The 24,168-nt window shown below is 42.3% G+C and overlaps 1 protein-coding gene across 1 annotated transcript in view; it reads right to left on the bottom strand.

Moving 5' to 3' along the window:
* The window catches only part of SEL1L2 (SEL1L2 adaptor subunit of SYVN1 ubiquitin ligase), a 100,351-nt gene that overhangs the window by 14,001 nt on the left and 62,182 nt on the right, over positions 1-24,168 (bottom strand). Inside the window, exons 6-16 of the mRNA XM_090051185.1 lie at positions 22,920-22,973; positions 22,757-22,816; positions 22,586-22,667; positions 18,666-18,820; positions 14,423-14,491; positions 12,323-12,400; positions 8,340-8,402; positions 7,620-7,707; positions 6,965-7,113; positions 3,372-3,537; positions 3,223-3,297 (exon numbers count right to left, since the gene is read on the bottom strand). Of these exons, the coding sequence (XP_089907311.1) occupies positions 3,223-3,297; positions 3,372-3,537; positions 6,965-7,113; positions 7,620-7,707; positions 8,340-8,402; positions 12,323-12,400; positions 14,423-14,491; positions 18,666-18,820; positions 22,586-22,667; positions 22,757-22,816; positions 22,920-22,973 (1,039 nt within the window). The remainder of the gene's footprint in view (positions 1-3,222; positions 3,298-3,371; positions 3,538-6,964; positions 7,114-7,619; positions 7,708-8,339; positions 8,403-12,322; positions 12,401-14,422; positions 14,492-18,665; positions 18,821-22,585; positions 22,668-22,756; positions 22,817-22,919; positions 22,974-24,168) is intronic.

Below are 24,168 nucleotides of genomic sequence, written 5' to 3'. Positions count from 1 at the left end.
CAGCATTTTGGAGAAACAGAGGGGTAAGAAGACAAGCTGTGCGAGGGATATTGTCAAATCCATACACTGTGGTTTCAGTGACAGAAAAAGTGCGGAAAGACAAATTTTGGTCACTGAAGGGAAAGAGCAGATAAGACTAAGCAAGAGTCTAGATGTGTATGGAAAAAAGTGTGACACACAAATCTAGGTTTGAGAGTCACGATGACATGGAAAAGCATGGGAATTTTGATGACAGAAAGGGGAAAGAAGAAAAGCCTTAGTCTGGCAGATGAGAGGAAATTAATTGTTCACATTTAGTTACCAATAATAAAGCATACGAGATTCATAAATTGTAAGGCTGGAAGGGACCTTGGAAGATCATCAGGTCCAGCCCCCTGCACCAGGCAGGAAAACTAACAGGTGGGGGGTCAGGTGGCCCCAGCAAGGTGACTGCCCAGTCTCCTCTGCAAGATTTCCATGGTAGATGATTGCACCACTCCTGGAGGGATCTTATTCCACAGTCTGAACACCCTAGTTGTGAAGAAGTTTGTCCTAATGTTGAACCTGAAACAGCCTTCCAGGAGTCTGTGGCCATTACTCCTTGTTTTCCCCAAGGGTGCCTTGCTGAACAGTTGTTCACTGAGCCCCTGATGTATTCCCCTGATGTAGCAATGAGCCGCTATCAGCCTTCTCTTTTTCAGGCTGAAAAGTCCCAGGTCCTTCAGCCCTTCCTCATCTGGCTTGCCATACAAGCCTCTAATCATATGGGTGGCTCTTCTCTGTACTCACTTAAATTTTGCCATGTCCTTGTTAAAATGCGGTGCCCAGAATTGGATGCAGTATTCCAGTTGGGATCTTACCAGTGCTGAGTACAGTGGAAGGATCACCTCCTTGGTCTTGTTGGAGATGGATCGATTGATGCATGCCAGGGTATTACTTGCCCTGTGGCAACAGCATCGTACTGCCAGCTCAACTCATATTGTGGTCCATTATTACCCCCAGGTCTCTTTCATTCAGAGTGCTGGTCAGGTTGGCATTACCAAGCCTGTAGTTGCACAGGGGACTGTTTGTCCCCAGCACTTTACATTTCTCAATGTTGAACCTCAGCTGGTTCTGACTTTCCCAACCTGCTAGCCTGTCTAGATCCACCTGTATCTGTAGCCTATCTTCAAATGTGACCATGCTTCCCCATAACTTGGTGTAATCTCTGAACTTGGCCAGTGAGCTCTTCACCCCGACATCCAAATCATTGATGAATATGTTGAAAAGTACAGGACCAAGTACTGACTCCTGCGGGACACTGCTGCCTGCTTCTTGCCAGCATGACACAGATCCGTTCATTAGGACTCTCTGGATCCTACCCTGCAGCCAGCTTCCTACCCACATAACCATCTCACAGTTAAGCCCAGTATCTTCCAATTTTCTCGCAAGAACATTACCAGATCAAAGGCTTTTTGGAAGTCAAGGTATACAATACCACCACTTCTCTCTTATCCAGGTGGTGAGTTACCTGATTGTAAAAGAAGATGAGGTTGGCAAGATAAGACCTGCCTGCAACAAAGCCATGCTGGCTGAAATTCAGAATCCTATCTTTTGCAAGCCTATCAAACATAGACTCCTTAATGATTTTTTCCAGATGCAGTTCCTGCTATACAGCTAGAATTATAGAAGGAGGTACCGTAAACGGGTTGGAAAAGATTTGGTTGTCATTAAAATAAAGATGATGTTTCAAACAATGAGAAATAGATTCAAGCACTAAGACAACAAGTATGAAGGGGACTTAAACAAATCCTTCCCACCCCACCCTGCAGTGCTAGCAGATCAGGAAAAAGGATATAGACAAATTGACAGAAACAATGGAGTTCAACTAGCAAGGAAAGAAGAGAGGTCAGAGTTTGGAGGCTTAAGTCTCAAGGAGAGGGAAAGAATGACTAGCATGATCAGGAATTAGGTGGAAAGAGACTAAAGAGACTGTTGAACAAGGTGAGGGAGAAATCATTGATGATTTTAGTAAAGCAGCTAGTATAGGATCTGACAAAGTAGGCTGCCACCTATGAAGGCTTATGTCTTTCTGAATGAGGTCGTAAGTATAGACATTCTAAAAGCCTGCGGCAAATGCAGTCTAGATATTGCACTTAACTTAAAGTGCTATAAGTTAGAGCATGTTCGAACCAAACAGACATTCTCCATTCGGTGGAAGAGGGGCTTGCACTGCTCAAGGCCAGCAAGTAGGGGGAGCTCTCATATGCCTCCCAGCATGCCCCATGGATTTCCCAGCCTGCCAGAGACTCCCGAGTACAGTTGAATGGGCAAGCCATCTCTGACTGGCTACCTGGTGCAGGGGAGCAGTCAACCCTTCACTGCTCTGTCAGTGATGGGAATCAGAGAAGCAGGGTTGGAAGGGACCTCTGGGCCAAGCTGGGGACACTTGGGGGCCAGGATCCAGGTAGGGGAGCCCATCTACTGATTGCCGGAGGGGGCAGGCTGGGCACTGGAATCTCTACAGAGATGCACTAGGGGCTGGGTGCACCTGTTCTGCCTAGATCTGCCACAGAACGGGGTGAGGAGGGGATGTGTGCAGAATATGATCGCTCAGGGCCAGGCTGAATATGAACATGGACACAGACATCCCCCAAGCCCACCAAACACCAGTAGCAGTGGCAGCAGCAGATCCACACCCTGCCCACTGCACCATGGCTCTGCTCAGGGCCAGGCTGGAGACCCATGCATGCATGCACGCACACACACTTAGATCCGTATGCACACATGTGTACAGTCTCTGCAAGCCCCCCCCACCCCCCAGCCCTTCTCCCTGCAGAGATCCACCTGGAGCAGCAGCATGGGCCTGAGTTGCTTTTTCCTGTGCTGTGAAAGGAGCTCTGCCTGCCTGGAGGGAGGACACAGGGCTGGGATCAGAGGCTGTCACTGACTTGGGTTAGGAACAGCCAAGGGGGTGGAGCCAGCCTGATACTTGGGCAGAGCAGATGAACTCTGCTTGAGGTGAGCATGCTGCCCCATGAGGAGCCCCTTGGGATACTAGCAAATGCAACCTAGCTTAATGCCTGATGGGACGTGGCACAGGCATTCAAAAGAGCACTTTAACCTAAAGCATTTTAGTCTGATAGCACATCTATCAAGAGTTAACTTAGAGCTCAATCCACACTGAGAAGCAGAGCTGAGGAAATTTATACTAACAAGAGTGGGCAGCTATAAACAGTTTACTTCTAACTCAGGGTTACATACCTTGAGCTGCAGCTCTCTTCCACAGGAGAAGTGCCAATGGATACTTGTGATCTTCCCTGAGAATTTTAACCTTTTCTGTAAAAGACACTGACTTAGCATGGTTTACAAGACACTTCAATATATATGTGAGTGAAAATAACCAATCTTACCAGATTCCAAAATGTAAGCTGAATTACTTTGAGCTACTTCATATCCCATTTCTGCTAAAAATGCATATTGAACAAGAGAGGAATCTGTGTCACCAGCCTGGTAAGCAAAGTATGCGGTCAGGAACTTCTCAGACCAACTTCCCAGTTCACAAACACTTCGGTAGAGCTGAACAGAGGCACAGTGACAGAACAAACCCGTGAAATTTTATCCCTAATCAGAAGCAATCATTTGAGTAGTTTGCCATTTTTGTAGCATGCAGCAGAGTTAATTATGCACATTATTTACACAAAAAGAAGTTATGTTAAACTGCATCTTTCACTGGTATAAAGGTATCAATAAAACAGATGAATTCATGCCTACTTTAACATTTTTGCCTTACCTGCATATAAAGAAATAGAAGTAATCAAGATTCTCATGTAAGACTTCATATAAGAGGGGATATTTCAGATGCACTGCTACATATCAAGCCACAAATAAGAATGGCAAAACTGCTTAAAAGATCTTTAAGGCAAGAAGGAACCATTGTGATGATGCAGTCCAACCTACTTCACAGCACAGGGCACTGAACTTGCCAGAATTAATTCTTGCTTCAGATCCAATACTTGTCCTTGAACTAGTATACATCATTAAAAAAAAATAATCTAAACTTCACTTCATAATTTCTAATGATGGCAATCCATTATCAATGATGGCAGGTTGTTCCAATGATTAATTACTCTCAGTGATAAATATATGTGCCTCACTTCCAGTTTAATGAATGAGTTTCAACTCTGAGCTCACGGTTCTTGTTATACCTTTGCTAGCCTGAAGTGGATTATCAGAGGATTCCCTTGTTGATAGTTATAGCTTCTGATGAAGTCACTCCTTGCCTTCTCTTTGATAAATTAAATCAACTGAGCTCCTGAGTCTTTCAGTATCAGGTAAGTGTTCCAATTCTTTAATCATCCATGTGGCATTTTTCTGGACTCTTTACAATTTAAGGTCTTTATTGAACCACAGCTTGTTTGTACATGTGACAAAATTAGCCGTTAAAGCGGCTTAATTGCCCTTTTGCGCCATATTACTGGCATCTCTGTTTACACCTGCAGTGGTGAATTTCTCTTTAATTTCATCGTGATGTACACGTTCAACAGCATATTTCACTTTAAATGACCTTATGATGTAGCAAGGTAAAATCCATCCGCTGTGTTTTATTTTGCTATGTAACAAAGTGCAACGGTACAGAGAGTGCTGGAAGCCCAGACATGCTTAGGAAAGCTTGGGTTTGGCAGCCTTCCAGCACCCCGTGCACTATACCTGCTGCCCTCTCCCACCACCAGCACACCCAGCCGCCCTGATGCCGTGTTGCTGCGCTGACCCAGGGGCAAGCCAGCCCGTTCCTGGGCGGTCCCAAGCACTGGGAAGATGGCAGGGATGGTGCATGGGGTGCTGGAGCCTACCTGCCTTTCCCACAGCTGCGGGGAGAGCTGCCAGCAGCCCAAGTGGTCCCTGACCTGCAGTCCTTCCCTGCACAACAGTGGTGCCCATGGGCAGCACCTGCCCACTAGCAGCCCATCCGGGTGGTCCCAGGGGGTGCCACCGCCGCAGAGGGAAGGACCAGGACCTCCCACAGCTCAGGGACCACTTGGCCTCCCAGCAGCTTGGCCCCCAGCCGCAGGAGAGGCAGGTAGGCTTTGGGGGGAAAAAAGGATCAGGCCCTTCACCACTTTTTTTTTTCTCCTGGAGCCTGCCTACATCTCCCACAGCTAGGGCACAGGCTGCCAGCAAGCCAAGCCCCCGGTCCTTCCCTGCGTAGCAGCAGTGCCCCCTGAGACCACCCAGGTGGGGTGTTAGCAGGCAGGTGCTGCCCAGGGGGTGCCACCACTGCAGAGGATTTTGGATTCTCCCTGAAGTTCAGGGCCGGCTGACAGCTCAGCCCTTGGCCGTGGGAGAGGAAGGCAGGCTTTGGGAAAAATAAAGATCGGGCCCCCGCTGCTTTTTTTTTTTCTGGCAGATCCTGCCCATGGTAGTGTCATCACTGTGACATGACGGAAGTCCCTATATTGAAATGGTGGGTTTTTAATTGGCACAAACTAAAGAGAACTAAAACCCCGTCACGTGTACAAGTACCCTCAGACACCAGAACTGGATACAGCATTCTAATATCTACACTAATGCTGAGTATAAAGATAATATAACCTACCTACTCTCCTATTTTATATATTCCTCTGCTTATACATCAACTATCACATTAGTCTTTTTAATCAGAGCTGCACTGGAAGCTCATGTATCCATCATGAACCCCGGCCCTTTTTAACAGCCTTTCACAAGATACAGCATTGACTGACACGGAACAGGGTCAAACAACTGAACCAAATGAACAAAATTTAATTTGGAGTGCAATAACTTGATGAACTGAGGCAAAACAGTGTGGTGTTAGCCTCTTACCCAGTTAAGCTGGAAGATATGTAGGTCTATATTCTATGCTACAAGATACCACCAAAGGCACTGGCTGTCTGTGACTGGCATCCATTGGTGAGATTGCACTCTCTCACAGATTAACAATGATCTGGTTATACCACTAGCTAATACTTTGGCGTTCAAAAGCACCTTTCCCCCATTAATTTTAAAGCACATCAAACTTAAAATATTTGTGCAAAGATATTTTCCCAGAAGTCCTCTAGTGTTGAGAGAAGTGAAGGGAATAGAAATTACTCTGGTGCACTGTGGCTTGTGGATATTTTTTTGCAAAATGTAAAGACACTCATGGAAGGCTGTGTAGAAGAATACTCCTTAAGTCACTATAAAAGACCATGTTATACATGTACAGTTGAAAAGGCAGTGTAAAAAAATAAAATCTTAACAAAAATGCCAGCTGTCTGAGTTACAAAGGGGACAGATAAACTGAATGTATTTATAGAACATAGAAAAGAGTTAATTAACCAAAACCCACCCAAAAATCTTCAATCTATATTTAAAATGTTCTATCGATAGTCAAATATTTAAGGACTTAAAATATTTAGGGGTTTTAGGTCAAATCAAACATGTAGAGCTTGGAGATTAGGAAGAACTTTCTCACTACAAGGGGTGGTTAAATGCTGGAACAGGCTACTTAGAGAGGTTGGGGAGTCCCCATCCCTGGAAATTTTCAAGAGCAGATTGGAGAGACACTTCACTGGGATAGTTTATAGACAGAGATGATCCTGCAATGAGTAGAGAGCTGGACTAGAGGGTCTCATGAGGTCCCTTCCAGCCCTACGTTCCTATGATCCTACAGAAAGATTCGACTTTACTTTCAAGAAATGTCAAATAAGAGTACTTGAACATATGTTGTTAAATGACAAAGTAGACTTAAAGGTGTAAAAGCTGTCACACTGGGATGTTGTGGGTTACCTTCAACTCTAATTTACAGTGGTGTAATCCAGAACCAATCTAAACAGATGTTTCCTCTCTGACATCTGCAAGTACAGACTTTGGATACAAAAGAACAGAGAACAGAGAACCTCTATGGAAACCATGGAAACAAAAGTTAAAAAACAAACCAAAAATTACCCCCTCCCCCCAGGTATTATTTACATAACTAATAACTTTTTTAAAAGAAAGCATGATTTACCTCAACTGCATTTTGGCATGATCTAAACACTCCTGTTCCTGCAGCGTACATCTGGCCCAAGTAATAAACAGCAATGGGTTGCCCATTTTGAGATGCCGCGTAAAAATATTTGAAAGCAAGCTTATAGTCTTTCTTGACTCCAGTGCCAGCTGCAAATCAGATTTAGATTGGAACCTTTATTTTTTGTAAATATATCGCTACCAGAGTAATGCCTGGTCCTTACATACCTAAGGGACCATCTCCTCCTCTATCCTTCGCAAATCTCTAAGGTTAGTCAAGAGCAACCACCTACAAGGTCTGTCTGTATGCCACATTTGTACACTGCAAACATGCAGGATGTCATTTTCAGGGGTCACTCTTCAATTTTGGAACTTCCACCCCCCTTGCAGCCCATCAGAAGTGTTAAAAGACCTTATATGGGTAGGCTTTTAGCAGGCAGGGTTAAGTCATAGGCTGTTATTCAGGGCACTGTTTGGGGAATTGTTTTATTATTTTTTCATCTTGTTTATTATTATTCCATATTTTATCTGTTTTAGGATTTATCTTGTTTTATTGTAAGCCACTCTGAGCCTTTTGCGGGGAGGGTGGCCTATAAATCAAATAAGTACATACATAAATAGATAATACAATTTTTTGGTAAAGACACAAAACTTACAGTGATACATGATTCCTAGCTGGAGCTGTGCATCTGCCAGACCTTTCTCAGCGGCATCTTCAAAGTACTTAAAAGCTACAGTGTAGTTCTGAAAGGTAAAGTACCCTCTGTTGTAGAAAGTTCTGTGAATCTTCCCTCATGGTAAAAATTCAGTACTCAGAAAGACAAAAATGTTTCATTTTTGAGTGGCAGTGTTTAATGGCAGATTGTTAGTTGTACCCCGTTAAGTGAAAGGAACAAAGAAGTCAAATCATATTTTTCTTCAATGTGCAGGTTGCCTCCTATGCGAGACCCTAACCTCATTCTTATCTCAGATTAGTTTTCCACAGTGCAATGCCATGGAGTTCAATGAAATAATTCACATTTTTTTAAATAAATGTAAATAGAATCAAATTCATTTTGTTTTCATTCTTTTCCTTGAACTCTGGCCGCGATTCTTTTCTGTCTTACCTGAGTATAAGGCAGGAAAAATGCCATGAAAGATGCACAATGATGTATTCAGAATACAACAAAAATTGTCAGACTTGCAGTGGTACAAGACTTTGTTTAAATTGAATTCTAATTTAAATGATACACTATTTGTGTTCTAATCTCCTATTAAAGGAGATTATATTGGACAGTAGCCATCTAAAGATAGTACTGATTAAACATTTTAGTCTTTCTGACTTTTACTAGTTATATTGTAAGAAACATGTTTGAAGTAACAAAATTAATTCTTACCAATGGGACTCCTCTTCCCTGGAAATAAAGAAGACCTAGTCCCCATATTCCAACAGCATTGCCCTAAAAAAATGTATTGTTTGCTTTTAATTCTTCAGTAAATACATTTTAAAAATTCTTGTCTTAAACATAAATGTGTAAAACAGGGCTGTCCACCTTGTAAGTGGCTGGGAGCTGCACACCAGTATGGGCTGAACCCGGTGGGGCCACACAGCATCCAAGCCAGACCAGCACAAGCCACAGGCCATCTCGGACACACACCATGTTGGCATCCCTCCCACTGCACTGTGCCACACAGGTGTCCCAGCTGCACCGTGCCTGTGGGCACCCTGCCCCCACCCTCAGCTTCCCAGCCACTGCTTCCCCCAACTGCACCAGCTGCTGTGGACCTGGGCTCCTCCAGCACTGTACTGCACCACTCGCTGGGGTGGGAGTGGAAGCCAGAGGAGGGAGGGGAGCTGGGAGATTTGTCTACAGCAGACTGGAGCAACGGGGGCAAGCAGGAACCAGGCATGAGCCTGGGGGCTGCAAACTAACCCATTGGGGGCTCATACAGCCTGCAGGCTGCCAGTTGGACTGCGCTGCTATAAAATAGCTGCTAACTATTATTATTTATACTTACCTTGTACTATTTATAGAGGGAACTTAGAACTATGAATTCAGATACTGATTTATAGACCAACACTAAATTAGTACTTCCAAGCTGATGAATCTCATGGGACCCTGGAGCCTAAAAAAATAATGTGTAAAGATGCAATAGGACTTGTTTCTACCTTAGGGGTGCATACTCTGAATGGTATGTAGTCTCCCCTCTCATGCAAGAAGCGCTTTCAATCATCGCTGCAGTAGTGACACCTGACGTTGAATATTATGGAAGCTCCTCAGGGTCCGGATCAGCGGTGGTCAGCAAAGGTCTGACGTTTTTAACTGAAATGTCCTGAATCATTGGAACTGAAATACTTTGTAGAGGCTTAAATTCAGTGACGTTTCAGTAGACCCCTACCTGCCAGACAGGGTCCCATCACATATGTGCTGGTTTCTGACCAACTTACTCAGCTCTTAGCAAGCACCTGGGTCCTCCTAAGCCAGGGCTTCAGGGTCCTTGGCTCCAGGGCAGCCTGCCATGTGAACTAGCTTGGAGTTGGAGACTGTGGCAGTGTACACACGAGCATGGACATTTGTTTCCCCGGGGACAAGTAGCAGTGGCACAAACGTCTCCCTGAGGAATTGTTGTGCCGTGCGCTCTGTGGCACGTGGCAGGTTACCCCAGGTGGGGTAGGGGAGGCTGGGGCCAGTACTGGGCTGGCCCCAGAAGCCTTATGTGGGATCCTGGGGCCTTCCTGGGGCTGCAGCAGCAGCAATTCTGCTACACGGAGCCTGGCCAGCAGCCCGAGTGTGACTCCAGCCAGCCAGGCTGCCGTGTGCGCCGCTCCGCTTTTTTTTGCACAAGTTTTTTTGAACCTAGGATCTTCTTGCAGGGCAGAGAACAGCTGAATGTATGGTATGTGGTGCCGCAGACATGTCCTCATTTGGATGCGGCCTGCAGGGCTTCCAGTGCTCCTGAGCAACCTACTGACAGACTGCCAAAGAGATAAGGCTATCTTCCTTTTCATGAATGACTGCAAACTGCTTATTTTCATTCTGAAATGGATCAAAACCAAGTTGAAATGTCAAAAATCTGCACAAAATGCTATGTAACTTCTTTCTAGCCTGGACTCACATGGAAGGTGGGGTCTTGAGAAGTATGCAGGCTGGAGGAGGTGTAGGTAGACTGGGTTGGGTGCATTTTTTACTCCACTGGTCCTGCAAAGCTTCAGCCGTATTATATTCATGCCAGCTTCACCATACTGAGGATCAAAGGAGGGAGAAACCCAGAAATAACAGTCTGTTGTAAAGCCTGGTAATAGTGTTCCATTGAAGCTGTGCTATCAATGGCTGTTGGAGAGAGATTCTGCGTGAACAGTCCTGGACACTGCATGCAACTATAGGTGAGATGTGTCTTTCGTTCTTCAGAGGGGTCCAAAGCCAACTCTCCTCCCAAAAAAGAAATCCTTATGAAGAAGAGGAAATAGTCCCACTTCATTTCATTACACAGAGTTCTGTAGCTTCAAGGTTCAGATAGAGCCAGCCCCAACTAGAATTCTGAATGTCTGTATTTACTACAGTTTCAACAACTATTTCCTTTTTGTTACTCAGTTCACATGATCTTATTCCAATTCATAAGATATTTAGCAGAAACAGTTGTGTTTTGGCCAAAGCAAATAGTCAGTAATGAATGATATATTTAAGCCAGCTCATAAAAGCAAACAGACCTATACCATCTTAGCTTCCTTGTCTTGATTGCTTCCTTAATAGTTTCTTAAAAGTTATGTTGTTTGTCCTTCGCGAGCAAAGATGACTGCATCCAGCGGCTGGGGGGTGGAAGGGAGAAGAGAGAAAGGAAGCAGGAGAGAAAAAGGGAGGGAGAAAAGAGAAAGGGAGAAAGAGAGGAAAAAGGAGAAAGAAAGAGGAAATAGAGAGGAGTGGGGTGGAGACTAGGTCACGTGGGTATGCAGGTGACTTATAAGCCCTATCTTTGCCCTGAACAATCTGCTGCAATAGGGGCAGGAGAGTGACGAGGACTGGACATGAGAAGTCCTCGTTTTCCTGGCCACACACTCCCTCGCTGCCTCTGCCATGCGCTGCTTGAAGGCCAGTGCTCCACTCCAGACCGATGACCTTCAGGATGGATGGTCACAAGCGATTTGCTCCCACAACCCTGGGTCAATCCCAAAACTCTTTAGAGACATCTTTAGAGTGTCCTTGTACTGCTTCTTTGGTGCACTGAGAAAGTGTACTCCATTTAACAGTTCACCATAGAAGATTATCTTCAGCAGGCAAGTGTTGGGCATTTTTGAAAGGTGGCCAGTCGATCTTAGCTGCACCAGTTTCAGTAGGGTATGGATACAGGGGAGCGATGATCTTCTGAGCACCTTGGTGTCTGGAATCTTGTCCTGCCCCTTGATCCTAGGTATCTTTCACAGGCAGCACAGGCGGAAGTGGTTGAAAATTATAGTATTGTATAAATTACACAAGCACTCCTGCTATACTCCATTTAGTGGATACATCATCTTGTTATTTTCTTCTATTGTGTCTTAGTGCTATGCTACCTGTGATATATGTATTCTATATTCATTACACATTATATAGTATTGTATGATCCCCATTACATTTGATCACAATGGAATGAGGTAAGAATGAAGTGAACATAATTCATGATTTATTAGCTATGTTAATTTCTGCCAGAATCTTCACTTTTTTCCTGCATTAGCAGGAAGATGGCGAGAATAGGTCTTTCCCTCAACTGTTTATGATCTTTGTGCTTTTAAACCTTATTTAACATATAAAAGCTCAATGGAAACCTGTTTCTCATCTGCTTTACTCAGATATATCTTCATTTTTATAGTTTCTGTATGAAGCTGGATGGAAATGTTGGCTTCATCTTTGACATTCATCAGTACAGCATGTACTTTTGGACTTGTCCTCTGAAAAGAATATTTGTAGATACACAAATGGCTCCTAAAACTTCAAGATCTACTTGCTTCTATTGAACAGGCTCCAGTGTGTCAATGGGCACTTGATACTTCTCATCCTTTCTACACCTAGTGAGATCTTGAGATGCAACTGAGCTTAATGAGAACTGAGGATAATTAGCACCTTGCAGAATTGATACTTAATTTGCACACAATCAGTTGTTCTGCCTGTTCCTATTTGGCAACTTTTCTGCTTGTTTTCCCATTACCCAGACATAACCAACTGTTTTAAAAATAACCAGCTATACTACTTGATTATATTTCATATACTCAGAAATGTGCCATACTGAACAGTGTTCCATTAAATGGGTTGCCTGTTTTTTTTTCCTCGTAAAGTAAGAGAGGTACAGATCACAAATACTTTCTCAAAATATATAAAAAAAAGGAAGAGAAAATTTTTCATTACAGTACCTTTTCAGCTGCCATTGTGAAGTATTTAAATGCTGTAGCATTACTCTGTATCACAGCAACACTTCCTTCTAAAAACATCTTGTTGATATATAGAAAAGAGAAAACTCCTTCTTAGTTATGTAGCATGGATTTTTGCCTATCCAGAGTTTTACAAAGAACAGGTCAAATTCAGTTCTCAGTTACCCTAGCAAGCCAAAGTACTGCTCTTACTCATACCAGTGAAGTTAATGGTATGGTACAGGTGACACGCAGAGCAAACTTTGCCTGTTTTCTCCCATTCATGAGTCTAATTCTTAGTTTCTAAAATGGTGATAATTATAGAGCCAAATTAATTACTTGTTTGCAACTTAGAAAACATTCCTTTAAATTATTTTCCATTTTCTTTGAGACCAGCATTTTCAGCTGAGACTAGTGATTATGGATGGCTCCATTTGAGTGCCCATCTTATAGGGGAATGATGTTCAGAAACAGATGGAATACCAGCCCCATGAAAATACGGTCCTTTTAAGGAATTATAATCAAGCATTCGATAACTGAGGCATTCCAAATTATTACTCTGAAAAATCTTAGCCTTGGTAGCTTCAGGACATTTCTTTCTTTCCCTATAGTTAGCATGTATATCCTTCCAGAGTTTGTACTGGAGCTGAAATACATTACAGTCTCATTAAAATGAACTCCTTGGGCCTGAGAGAAGATTCCTTAAAAGAGTCCGTTTGCTATAATAATATCAGTCAATATACTGCATCATAATAACAGAAAGATTAGCTCCTGTTTAGATGATTAAATTGCGGGGTTGGGTTGTTATAATGAGGCTGTACAGTGTATCTGTGTCTTTTTGTTTATCGGCAATATTAAGTATCACCAGAATCCAGAGTACATAGAAAGGAGAAAGACTGGTTTGTAGTCACCCAGTAATTTGATAGGTTTCTTATTTTTATCTGCTGGCAAAATAGCAAAACTTCATATTACCTCTACAATAAAATATGAGGATACTTTAGGCTCCAGATATGGTCTATATTCCCTCTGAAATCCTATTCTACTTTGTTACTTTGATTATGGCAAGTATTGTGGGCCAAAATGTGTGCACACTTCTACCTGTGGCTTCTCAGTCAGCTTTAGTGTAACTGAAGGCAGAACTTGATCTGTATATATAAATAAATACATAAATATAATTTAAGCTATAAATATATTTTAAGATGTAAAGTGACTTGCTTTATTTTGCATTTCTACAAACCTTTGTTCAGCTATGGCTTTGTTTTTATATTTTTAGTTATCTGAGCCTCTTTCTGAGTTGCTGCTTTTCATTGTCAGTCCAATAATAAACTAATACAGTTGATTTAAGACTGAAGAGAAGGTGTTCAGTCTTGCCCATTTATACAATCTCTATCCCATCCTGATTCAACTCTGTCAAGCATAGCCATTGTTTCTTCATTCCCTTTTCCCATTCTGCTTATGGTAGGGAGTAGCAGTGCCAAGGAGCCTATTCTGTCCCCAGTGACTTGAGTCAAGATGTGGGATGGAATCACAGGGCATGTCCAGACAAGCACGGTTGTGTGGTATGTGACGCTGCAAACAAGTTTGCAGTCCCACATACTGCACAGTCCAGAGTTCTCCGTGCTGCAAGGGCTCACTGCCCAAGCGTGCGCTTCTCCATTTTTTTCCCCTCGTGTTTTTTTTTTTTACCCTGGATATCCCAAAGCAGTGCATACTCAGGCAGCACGCGCTGCTAAAACGTGAAGCTGGGTCACTTGGAGCTGCGCTGCAGCTGCTGGCCAAGCTCTGCCTGGCAGGATCACCATGGCTGCAGCTCCAGGAGGCCCACAGGTAAGGCTGCTGGGGCCAGCACAGTGCTGGTCCCAGCCTCCCCTACGCACCCAAGGCAACTTGCTGCACGCCAAAGCATGCGTGGAATGGGCATTCCCTGGGGACAAGAACTTGTTCTGGGGAACTAAATGTCCATGCACATCTGGATGCGCCCACAATGTGCAAGGAGCAGGGGTCTTTGTACCAGTATTCTCCTGGATGACTGTGTTAGCTCTAGCCATTCTCTACTTCTTAACCCTTGCAATTACTTAAGTTAATTACAAAAGCAATAGGTACCTTTCCCAGGAATGCCATACCATTAGCATTCCCTGCTTTTGCCGCCTTTAGGAAGTAGTAGAAAGCTTTCTGAAGAAGAAGCAAAGACAAAGTTATACTTTTTCAGGGGGCAGGGGTGGGGGGCGGAATTAAATAAATATTAAACAAGGGCAATATTTTACTATGCAATATGCCATCCCTTGATTCATATGGACCAAAAATGCATCAGGACATTAAAAATGGTTTTACATATTTTGATCCTGAATGTGCAAAAACTTAAATAGAAGGCTTATATGATTGTGCACGTGCAATCCCAATTAATATTCCTGTAGAATAAGGGCTTAATTTGATATGACGGGTGTGTGACAGCTGCAGTAGTCAGAAGTTGCCTAGGATTCAGCCTTCAGAACAGGACCAGATTGTCACTGTTGAGACCATATAAATCAATATTTCAAATGCTGGTTTGAGTCTATGGGAACATAAGAAAGAAATATTAATACTCCTCAAAATATGAATTACCTTTCAAAAGTATTATCCTTTTGACTTTAAAATACATTCCTTCCCTATTCCCCAACTGTTCAGATCTTTGCATTCTGGAGACTTCACTAACCCAGTAAGCCAGAAATTGTCTCATTTTCCATCTTGCTAGTAGGAACAGGAAGGTAAGAGACTGATTTAATTGTTTCCCTTACAGGAACAGAGTAGAAAGGAACCTTCCTCTACTTCCCTCCTTTCTCTGGCAGCTTGGGGTCTGCTTTTATTTGGGGAGAGAGAGCTGATTTTGATGTTTAATTTGTCACTTCATCATTATTTTTGAAATAATAGTACTGTACTATTATCCAATGCTGGAATTTGGATCGGGGCTCCATTGCTCTGGGCACTGTGCCATGAGAGGTTAGAAAAGTCCCTTGCCTCAAAGTCCTTGCCAACCTAGAGAAGAGCAGCAGCTTAGTGGCAGCGGTTGGATAGGCAGGGTTACCCTTCCCTACCAGCTCCCCTGGGACAGACAGCATGGTCAGCTGCAAGTAAGTGGGAGAGAAGGCAGAGGGAGAGTCCTGGGGGTAGGGGGAGGACCATGGGAGCCCCAGGGGGCAAGAGGTAAGCCCAGAATGGGAGTGCGGTATTCTTCTTACTTTTCAGTCCTCCAGGCCCCTGCTGGCCGGATTGTGTTATTGATCCAAACATGAACCAGCACTTATAACGGGGGCGGGCAATTATATTTTGGGCAGAGGGCCGCTTACTGAGTTTGACAGGCAGCCCAGGGCAGGTAAATATTAATTTTCTAAATTTTTTAGGGGCCCCGTGGGTCAGATAAAATGGCCTGGCAGGCCACATCTGGCCCCCGAGCCACATTTTGGTCACCCCAACTTACACCAATCGACATTTGAGCGGCTAACAGTGTAATGTGTAACAAGGCCCTCAGAGCTGTGCATTTTCCCAAGACTGAACAGCAAATGCCTAGCAAGCAATTTGTACACCCAGAGTAGCAGTGGTTCCTGGGCTGGCAGTGATGGCTGCTGTCAATTTTCTCCCCATCTAAGTCTGAGCTGGCGCCCTGCTTTCCCACCCCTAGTTACGCTACTGCTGAACAGTAGAATTCACTTTGCGGTTAGAAAGTGTTTGCCTTACAACACCCAAACATGGTCACTTGATTCACTAACTTTTGCACAGGTGACCTGAGTCTGCCAGTGTCCAGTACGCAGCATGTCAGAAGACAAGAGAAAAAAGCAGTGATTTTTATTTCAGTTAACCAGGTATTAATGCATGGAGGGGGCACCATTTTTTCCAACTTAGCAAACAACTAGCACAAGAAGGCCAAAATCAGGAAGAAAAGGGTGCTGAAAACAGGAAAAGGAAAGGAAGAGACAAGAAGAAACAAAACCCTGAAGTACCATAACATGTTATTTCCAGTAGAAAATTTTGAATTAATGATTTCATGGTTATTTGGCTGTTTCTACCAAAATATTCTGAGAAGTTTCCCAGCCTTGGATATGGAATAGCTGACACCTCTTTCCTTTAAAGTCTTTTCTGTTTTAGATGCTATAGGGACCTGATACTGATCAGGGTCTGAAACTGGTCATTAATCACCATCATTTTGTTTCTGAGCAGCTGTAGATGCCAGGTTTAATGAGATGGAGTCTGGATTTAATTTTATCCAGAGTTTGGTTATGCTTGTACATTCAGGTAACTTGAACCCAGCAGAGTTGCATCAGCAATAAAGTTGACCTTTTTCAAATCACAGTGCTAGAGCGGGTCAGAAAGTAGAATTTCTATCCTGTGGGATGTTCTGACCTTTTGGAATTTGGTTTCATTCTGAATTGGAATAAAATAAATCAAAATATCTAAAATGTTTGTAGATGAATTCTGGAACATCATTTTGTTTCAATACTACAAAATATTTTAATATAAGCTATAATATAATTATTATAATATACAAGTCAGAAATTCTTTTCCTTTTTGAAATGAAATGTTCCCATCAAAAACTTATCCCAAAGAATTGCAATGAGTTTCATTCTGATTAATTATTTTGTCTGGCAAAACTGCATTTTGTGGTGGAAAACTGTTCCATTAAAATTTGTCATTTGCTCTGTTTCATAGTGATTGGTAATATTTAAATAATTGTTTCCAAGAAACTGTATGTAGGCATAGGCTAAGATATTCAGGGCAAATCAGAAGTGTTTGCATTTACTTTATATGTTTAAAAAACATCTTTCCCTGGTACTTTATTAGCTGCTTTGGGGTTCTAAGGTAATCATGGGGCCCAGTGATTGAATCAGGACCCATCTACCTTTGCAAGGACACCCAATAAAATATTGTAGTATATCATGCAAATCTCATTTATACAGAGTCCATTGAATTAAATTATTTTGGTTTACTCTAAAATATTCATATATTTAAATAAAGAGATAGTAGGGAAGACTAATATCACAAAACTTAATACTGAACTTTTATAAAGTATACCTACAGAATGATCTTTTTCTACTCCCTTCCTTCCTACAAGATGTAATTGTCCAAGATACACCTAGAAATAATTATTCAAAATATTTTATTTCAGTAATATTCTCTACCTTTGTGAAATCCCATAAATAGATACCGCAAATCCCCTATTGGCATAGAGTTAAAGCATTTTGAAGTATTTAATTACTGAATTCTGAGCCAGTAGTATATCCTGAAAGTGTTTCTTTAATGGAATGAAGGTGATAAAGGTTTTGGCTTAACCCACAAAACTGTGTTTTTATTTCTACATTATGATGACTCCCAAAGTACATAATCAACCATGAGATCCCCATTGTGATAGGCATTGTAAATGCATGGTCCATGCCTGAATTGTTTACAGCCCCAAACCCTAATTCTGTAAGCAGGTCTACACATGTGGACACTTTTGTCCATCTGTCATGTGGCAAATCCCCAGTATCTACTTCCTATGTGCCCAAATCCTACTCTCTTTGACTACAGTGGTCCTTACTATGGCCCAGTATGACTTAAATACTTAGGGCTAGGATTATGTTATGGCTCTGAATGCTCAGTGTCAAATGCATATGTGCTTGCAGGGTACTGAGTGCCTCTCTCACTGGGCTACAGAGTCAAGATCCTTCTTGCTTCCTCTGCTTCTGGCCCAATGACTCTTGAATTCTTTTCTACATGGTGGAATAGATTTAGGAGACAGAAATGAGAGAACCCCTGTTCTAGACTAGTTTATAACCGGTGGAACGGTTTTCTCTTGGGAGATGGGACTTGTGGGTTTCAATCCTCAGGGAAAGAAAGGAATTTCACTTGGGTCTTCCACATTGAGTATTGGCAAATACTCTTAACACTTAGTAAAAGTAAACATCATTACTCCATCCTCTTGCTGTGCTTTTGCAATGAAAACAGCAGCTGATGCAGTGTTCTGTATGCACTGTATACATGTAGGTATGTAATAGGGTGCTCTGAGCCTACCTAACAGAGTGGGCTCTTCAGGAAAGACAGGAGGAGGACCACTTAGTTTGAGGGTCCCAATCAGACTTTACCTTGTGAAAGGTAACAAGTTGCTCAGTCTAGAGTAGTTTGCAGATGCACAAAGGCAGAACTTTCATCAATGTGGGAACTTCACTCATGAATAATTAGATACCTGTAGACCCCAGGTATGGGTTTTGAGGATCACTTTTGAAATTATGTGGTTTGCTTCCCTCTAAGTCCTTTTGTGGGTCTGAACCTTAATTCATCTAGTATTGTAAGTCAGTATATTTTTTCACAAAAACATGATTTCATCTTTATAAATCACCTGTATCTGTGTGTCTCCTCTTTTAGCCAAAAACTTGTAGTATTGTTGTACATCCCAATCTAAGAAGACATTGTTGTAACTCATATTTTCTGATCTTTCCATCAGTCTCATTTTTTCTACTGGCATGTCATCATATTTTCCTAATTTATCAGCAACTGTTAATAAAAATTATAAACTAAGAGTTGAGACAGAATTGTATTTAATGAGTGGGAAATGATTAACATGGGTAAAACATGTTTTATATAGTTTCCTGAATTATGCAAAAATGTGATTATGTAATTATATAGAAGGCATATATGAAACACAGAATTTAAACTCTTTTCTTCTTTTAATAGTTACTGTATTGTTGACAAGGGTAGGAATGGTATCTAACTGAGCTCATTGTTAGCTTACAAAAATAAAGAAAAACTACTGAATAGGACAATGGTGGTTGTATCATTTCTCTTTTTAGAAACTATTCTTTGGCTGTATTTAGTTCTTAATTCTGGAACAATGACTGGTACTGTCCCTGTCACTGAAATCAAAACAGCAGCAGAATCAGAGGAAACATGAAAAGAAGACCTGCAACTGTTTAAAAGGACAACTGAAAATCCTCCTAAGGCAGGAGTGGAAAAGAACTAAAAAGCTGAGGAATAACAATGGACAAAAAACTAACAACAGGAGAGGAGCAGAAGAAAAGTAGAAAGCTTGGAAGAAGAGGCAGTGCCAAATTTTGCATTAGGAACTGCCATTTCATTACTGTATCTACTATGGTATGTGGACAGAAGTCCAGTAGGGCTGACTTGGGAATTCACAACCATATTTATCAAATTAACTTGCATTTCTGTCAACAACGTGCCATTTTTTTCTGCATTTATACAATTTCCATAAAGACCTTTACATGCATTTGAAGAAATAGAAGTATAATATTAAAATATATCTGGTAACAGAAAGAGGTCAAAAACTTTTCCTATGATCACTTGATATTTCATTGATGTTGCCTTAATTATAAAAAACGGTAAGTGATCATAGGAAAAGTTGTTGGCCTCTTTCTATTACCAGAAATTAGATCTTAATATTATACCTCTGTTTCTTCATATGCATGAGAAGGTCTTTATGGAAGTTATATCAATGCAGACGTTAACTTTGGCTGCATACATGCATTCAAGTGATCTAGGAGAATTCTCCCAGGTTTGTTCTCTTGTTAGAAAAACTTATCCAGAGATGCCTAAACAGAAATTCTAATGATGAGCCCCTAAAGAGCAGAGAGCTTGTAGTGCTGATGCTGCACAGCTCCTATGCATGCATCTCAGCATGCTTTGCAGGATCCATTAGCCTACCTGGAGACAGACTAGCAGCAGTGCACAGCTCAGCCTGTGCGGCCCTGCAGCTCAGTGTGGGGATTGTGAAGTGGGGGGTGTTCTGTTCCCTGCTCAGCTGGAGAAGTAGTCCAGTGAGCGATGCACCATCAGCTGGGGGAGGTGGGGAATGAAAGCGAAACACCTGGAGATTCTGGAAGACTATACTGTAGCTTGTCTCAGAGCCTGTACAGACATTAGCTGTCCCAGGATAAACTCTCCTGGCAAAGATTTAACCTTGGTTGTTCCCAGGTTATTTTCCTCTGAGTAACCATTTTTGTTTTGGGAGAAAAATTGCGGTGTCTCCTGGGAGAACAGCGACTCTGTCAGGAGAAACTGAATGTCTGTACGTGGCCTTTTTTCACATTTCTCTCTGTCCACAACTTACAGACTGGAGGTCATCACCCTGTCCCAAGAGAATATAATTTTAAAATCTATGATACAACCTACCATCTACCCTTTGAAGCACTAGTGAATTCATGAAGCATAGCTATGCTAGATGGGCCTAATTTCTATGATGCCTTAAATGTGGTTCCCTTGAACTTCACAAAGTATAAGCCATATCTGTGGTTAGTTTAACTGTGAATCTCATAAGCTTAAAAAAGTTCTAGAGTCAGGTTTGAGCAAAGATGCTTAGCAGAAAGTTGTCAGAGGTACAACTCTGTAGTGACAAAAAGTGAATGCATTGAGAAGCGAGACAGAATTTTGAAGTGAAATAGTTTTTTCATCAAATATTGCCAACTTTTAAAAATGGAACCTTTTTGCAGAAAGATGAATATCACTTTTGTCAGCAATGGTTCACTTGGGTAGAGGACAGCATTTCCCATCAAAATAAGAAGACAGCTAAGCCCAGTGGTTATGGCACTCATAGGTGAGACTAAATTCAAGACCTTGCTCAGCCAAATTCATGCCTTTGTTTTTTCACTAAAAGCATTGAAAGGACTTTGTATGTCCAACCAGAATTTTTTTTTTAAATCTCAGGCTTTTGTAGGATGGGAAAATTGTTTCCCACCTCACTTCTTCATGCAATTTAGGACTGCACACAATACAGTACTGGTGTGACTGGGTGGAAAGCTCATATAGTTCAGGAAATGGCAAATTCAGCACTTATGAGTATGTAGAAGTCAAAATCAAGCTCATAGTGGAAAGTGACTTAAATATATTATTCCTACTATATTTCCACAATACTTCCATAGTTATCTTTTAAAGCTACAAAATGATCATACCATTAAAATAACAATAGAAGTGAGAGGCAAAGTGTAATGCATCCAATGCTAGGGCAGCAAAGTCACCCCTTTGTGGCTGCCTGGATCCCACCTTGCTCACTCCCTCTGGCCTCTCAGGGTCCCTCCCTGTTGTCTCACCTACCATGCTTAGGTGTTATAATTGAACAGGGAGGCTGCTCCTAGAGGGCTGGGGTTTTCACTTCCAGTCTTAGATCCTCATCTGAGCTGAGGCCCCCTAGCCTTGGCCCACTTTATTCTGGATTGGCCTCCACCCAGGTCCAGTGTCCCAGGACCCTAGGTTCCCAGATTCCACCTCTAGCCTCACTCTTCATGGGCTCTGGGCCCCTCAGCCCCAGTCTCACTCTTTGTGGGCTCTGGGCTTGTTCCCAGTCTTTTATATCTCATGCCACTGCCCTTCTGCTGACAGCAGTGGCCCACCTCCTCCTTGAAGGCTTCAGGAACTGGGGTGCCCCTGGCACCCTTCTCAGCAGCCTCCACATCCTCTACAGTCAAAATCTGGCCCTCCAGTTGAATCGCAACACCAGTGAAAAACTACAAGCATCTGCTTCCAAATGAAAGGTTCCCCCAACCCTGGGAACAGCACACCGTGGCAATGCAAGACCCCAAAATACTTGGTGCAAGGGCTTCCTAGTGCTCTCTGAAGTCTGGAGTTGTACCTCCTTGGCCAGTCCTCCTTGGCCCTCTCCTCTACAGGGCTCTAACTCTTGCAGCCTGCAGGATCAGATCGCTTGCCTTCCCTCAGGCTCTGGGCTTATGTCTCTAACCCTCTCTCTGGGTCACCTGACGCCTTAATTCCACCCCAGGCTCATTAATCACTGGCCGTACTGTGCTGGCCATACCTGGAGCGTGTGGCAATTTTATTAAAGGGCCTTCTGCCTCTATCAGTTTCTCCAGGGGCTAAAGCCAGCCAGCTACTCCCTGGCTCCCTCTTTTCTTCTGTGATGAGGTAGGGACCCTATTACACATGAATTTTTTCTGGGTGATATCTTTTATTGAACCAAATGCATGGTTGAGATAAAGTTAGACAAACTTTAGAATGCAAAACATTCTTCATCAAGTGACCTTTGCAAAAGGTCTCTCACATAATTCCTGCACCATCACAGCTACAACATCACTCCAACACTACCAATAATAATAGGTGAAAATCAACCCCTAGAACTATGTGCACAGCTCCTATTAGTATTACTACAGTGCTGTACCTGTGCACTTGACCCCAAAGGTTGGTACATTCTATCTTGTTATTAATTTGGAATGAGAATTTGTTTCTTCTATGCCTTTCATACTTTTTACATTTATAAAATTAGTTATGACAATCGTAATAATGTAGATTACTTACTAAATTTTGCCACTGTCTTATAATTAGTTAATGCTGCTTCACAGTTCCTTGGAACATTGATTCCTAACCAATAACGATATCCCTAAAACAAACAGATGAGCAAAAAAGTCCTTTACTTTGGCTATTTTGTAGGAACTAAGAAATAGGGTACTAAATATTTAATTTACAAACCAAGATCATCTGAGATATCAAGTTTCCTCCAAGACTTCCAAATGTATAATACAGAAGTGCCTAAAACAGAAATAAAAAAAAACCACAAGGAATGAATAAACAAAGCTAGCAGTCCTTTCTTTAAAATTAAATGATAAAAAGCTAGTATATCTATTTTTCTTACCTTGGCTTGATTATACTCCACTCCTATGCCATATGAAGACATAAATCCTAATACCTACAAACACAAAATAAAAGCAAATTTCAGCACTTTTTTTACTTCTGGCCAACCATATTGCCTAAACAAGTAGAAATTAATGGTACTTGTTTTGTTTTCTTGTTCAGTAAAGAGGTAGAGAATTTTTAATAAATATAATCTGTTCACTAAATTCTACATGAGACATTTATATTAGTATTAGGCTACTGTGCAGTAGCGTGCTGGTCAAAAACTGTGTTAATGTGCTACTGCACAGTGTTATTAGGCTATTGCACAGTAAGCATCACAAAAAACTGTGTCCTGGTACTACTGCATGGTAACTGTAGTTACTGTGCATTTAGTTAGTACTTCATTAAACAAGTACTAAACTAAATGCACAGAAACTACTGTGCATTTATAAACGTGTACATGTGCCCTGTGTAGTTGTTTTTGCTATCAGTCAGGTGGGTAAGTTAGGCATATATAACTGATGCCTCAAGACAAAATTCACTTTAGACCACTGTGGGCACATCTACACGTGCAATTAATATGAAGTAATAAACTCCGGAGTTTATTGCTCCTGCATGAGCCAACTGAATATGTGCCCAGGAGCAATAAACTCCAGGGCAATAAACTCTGGAGTTTATTGCTGTTTGAATGTGTATCCAGGAGCACAGCACATTGAGCCAGGCTGGAGTAGCTCCAGCTGGCAGGAGACCTGGGGGGTCAGCCTGCCAGCCCAGGGCTGCTCCCTCATCACTCAGTGTACTGTAGGAGGGTTAGCTAGGGCAGGAGGGTGCTTCAGTGCTGGACTAACTGGCAGGCAGCCCCCACACTGAAGCACCCTCATGTCCCAACCAGCCCCATCACCATCTAGGTAGATCATGCCTGACTAATCTAGTCTCTTTTTATGACCAGGTTACAAAACACCTGGACACAGGAGTAGGGGTTGACATCATTTACTTAGACTTCAGGAAGGCCTTTGATACGGTATCCCACCCCATACTGGTGAACAAGTTAAGAGGCTTGGACTTGGATAATTACACAGTCTGGTGGGTGGCAAATTGGCTAGAGGGTCATACCCAGAGAGTGGTAGTGGATGGGTAGGTATCAACCTGAAAGAATGTGGGCAGTGGGGTCCCGCAGGGCTCAGTCCTTGGACCGGTACTTTTCAATGTCTTCATCAGTGACTTGGACGAGGGAGTGAAGTGTACTCTGTCCAAGTTTGTAGATGATA

This window comes from Crocodylus siamensis, chromosome 1 (genome assembly GCF_052110815.1).
Source record: "Crocodylus siamensis isolate JL-2025a chromosome 1, ASM5211081v1, whole genome shotgun sequence".
Taxonomy (NCBI): Eukaryota; Metazoa; Chordata; order Crocodylia; family Crocodylidae; genus Crocodylus; species Crocodylus siamensis.
This window is presented reverse-complemented; position numbering and strand designations above follow the sequence as displayed.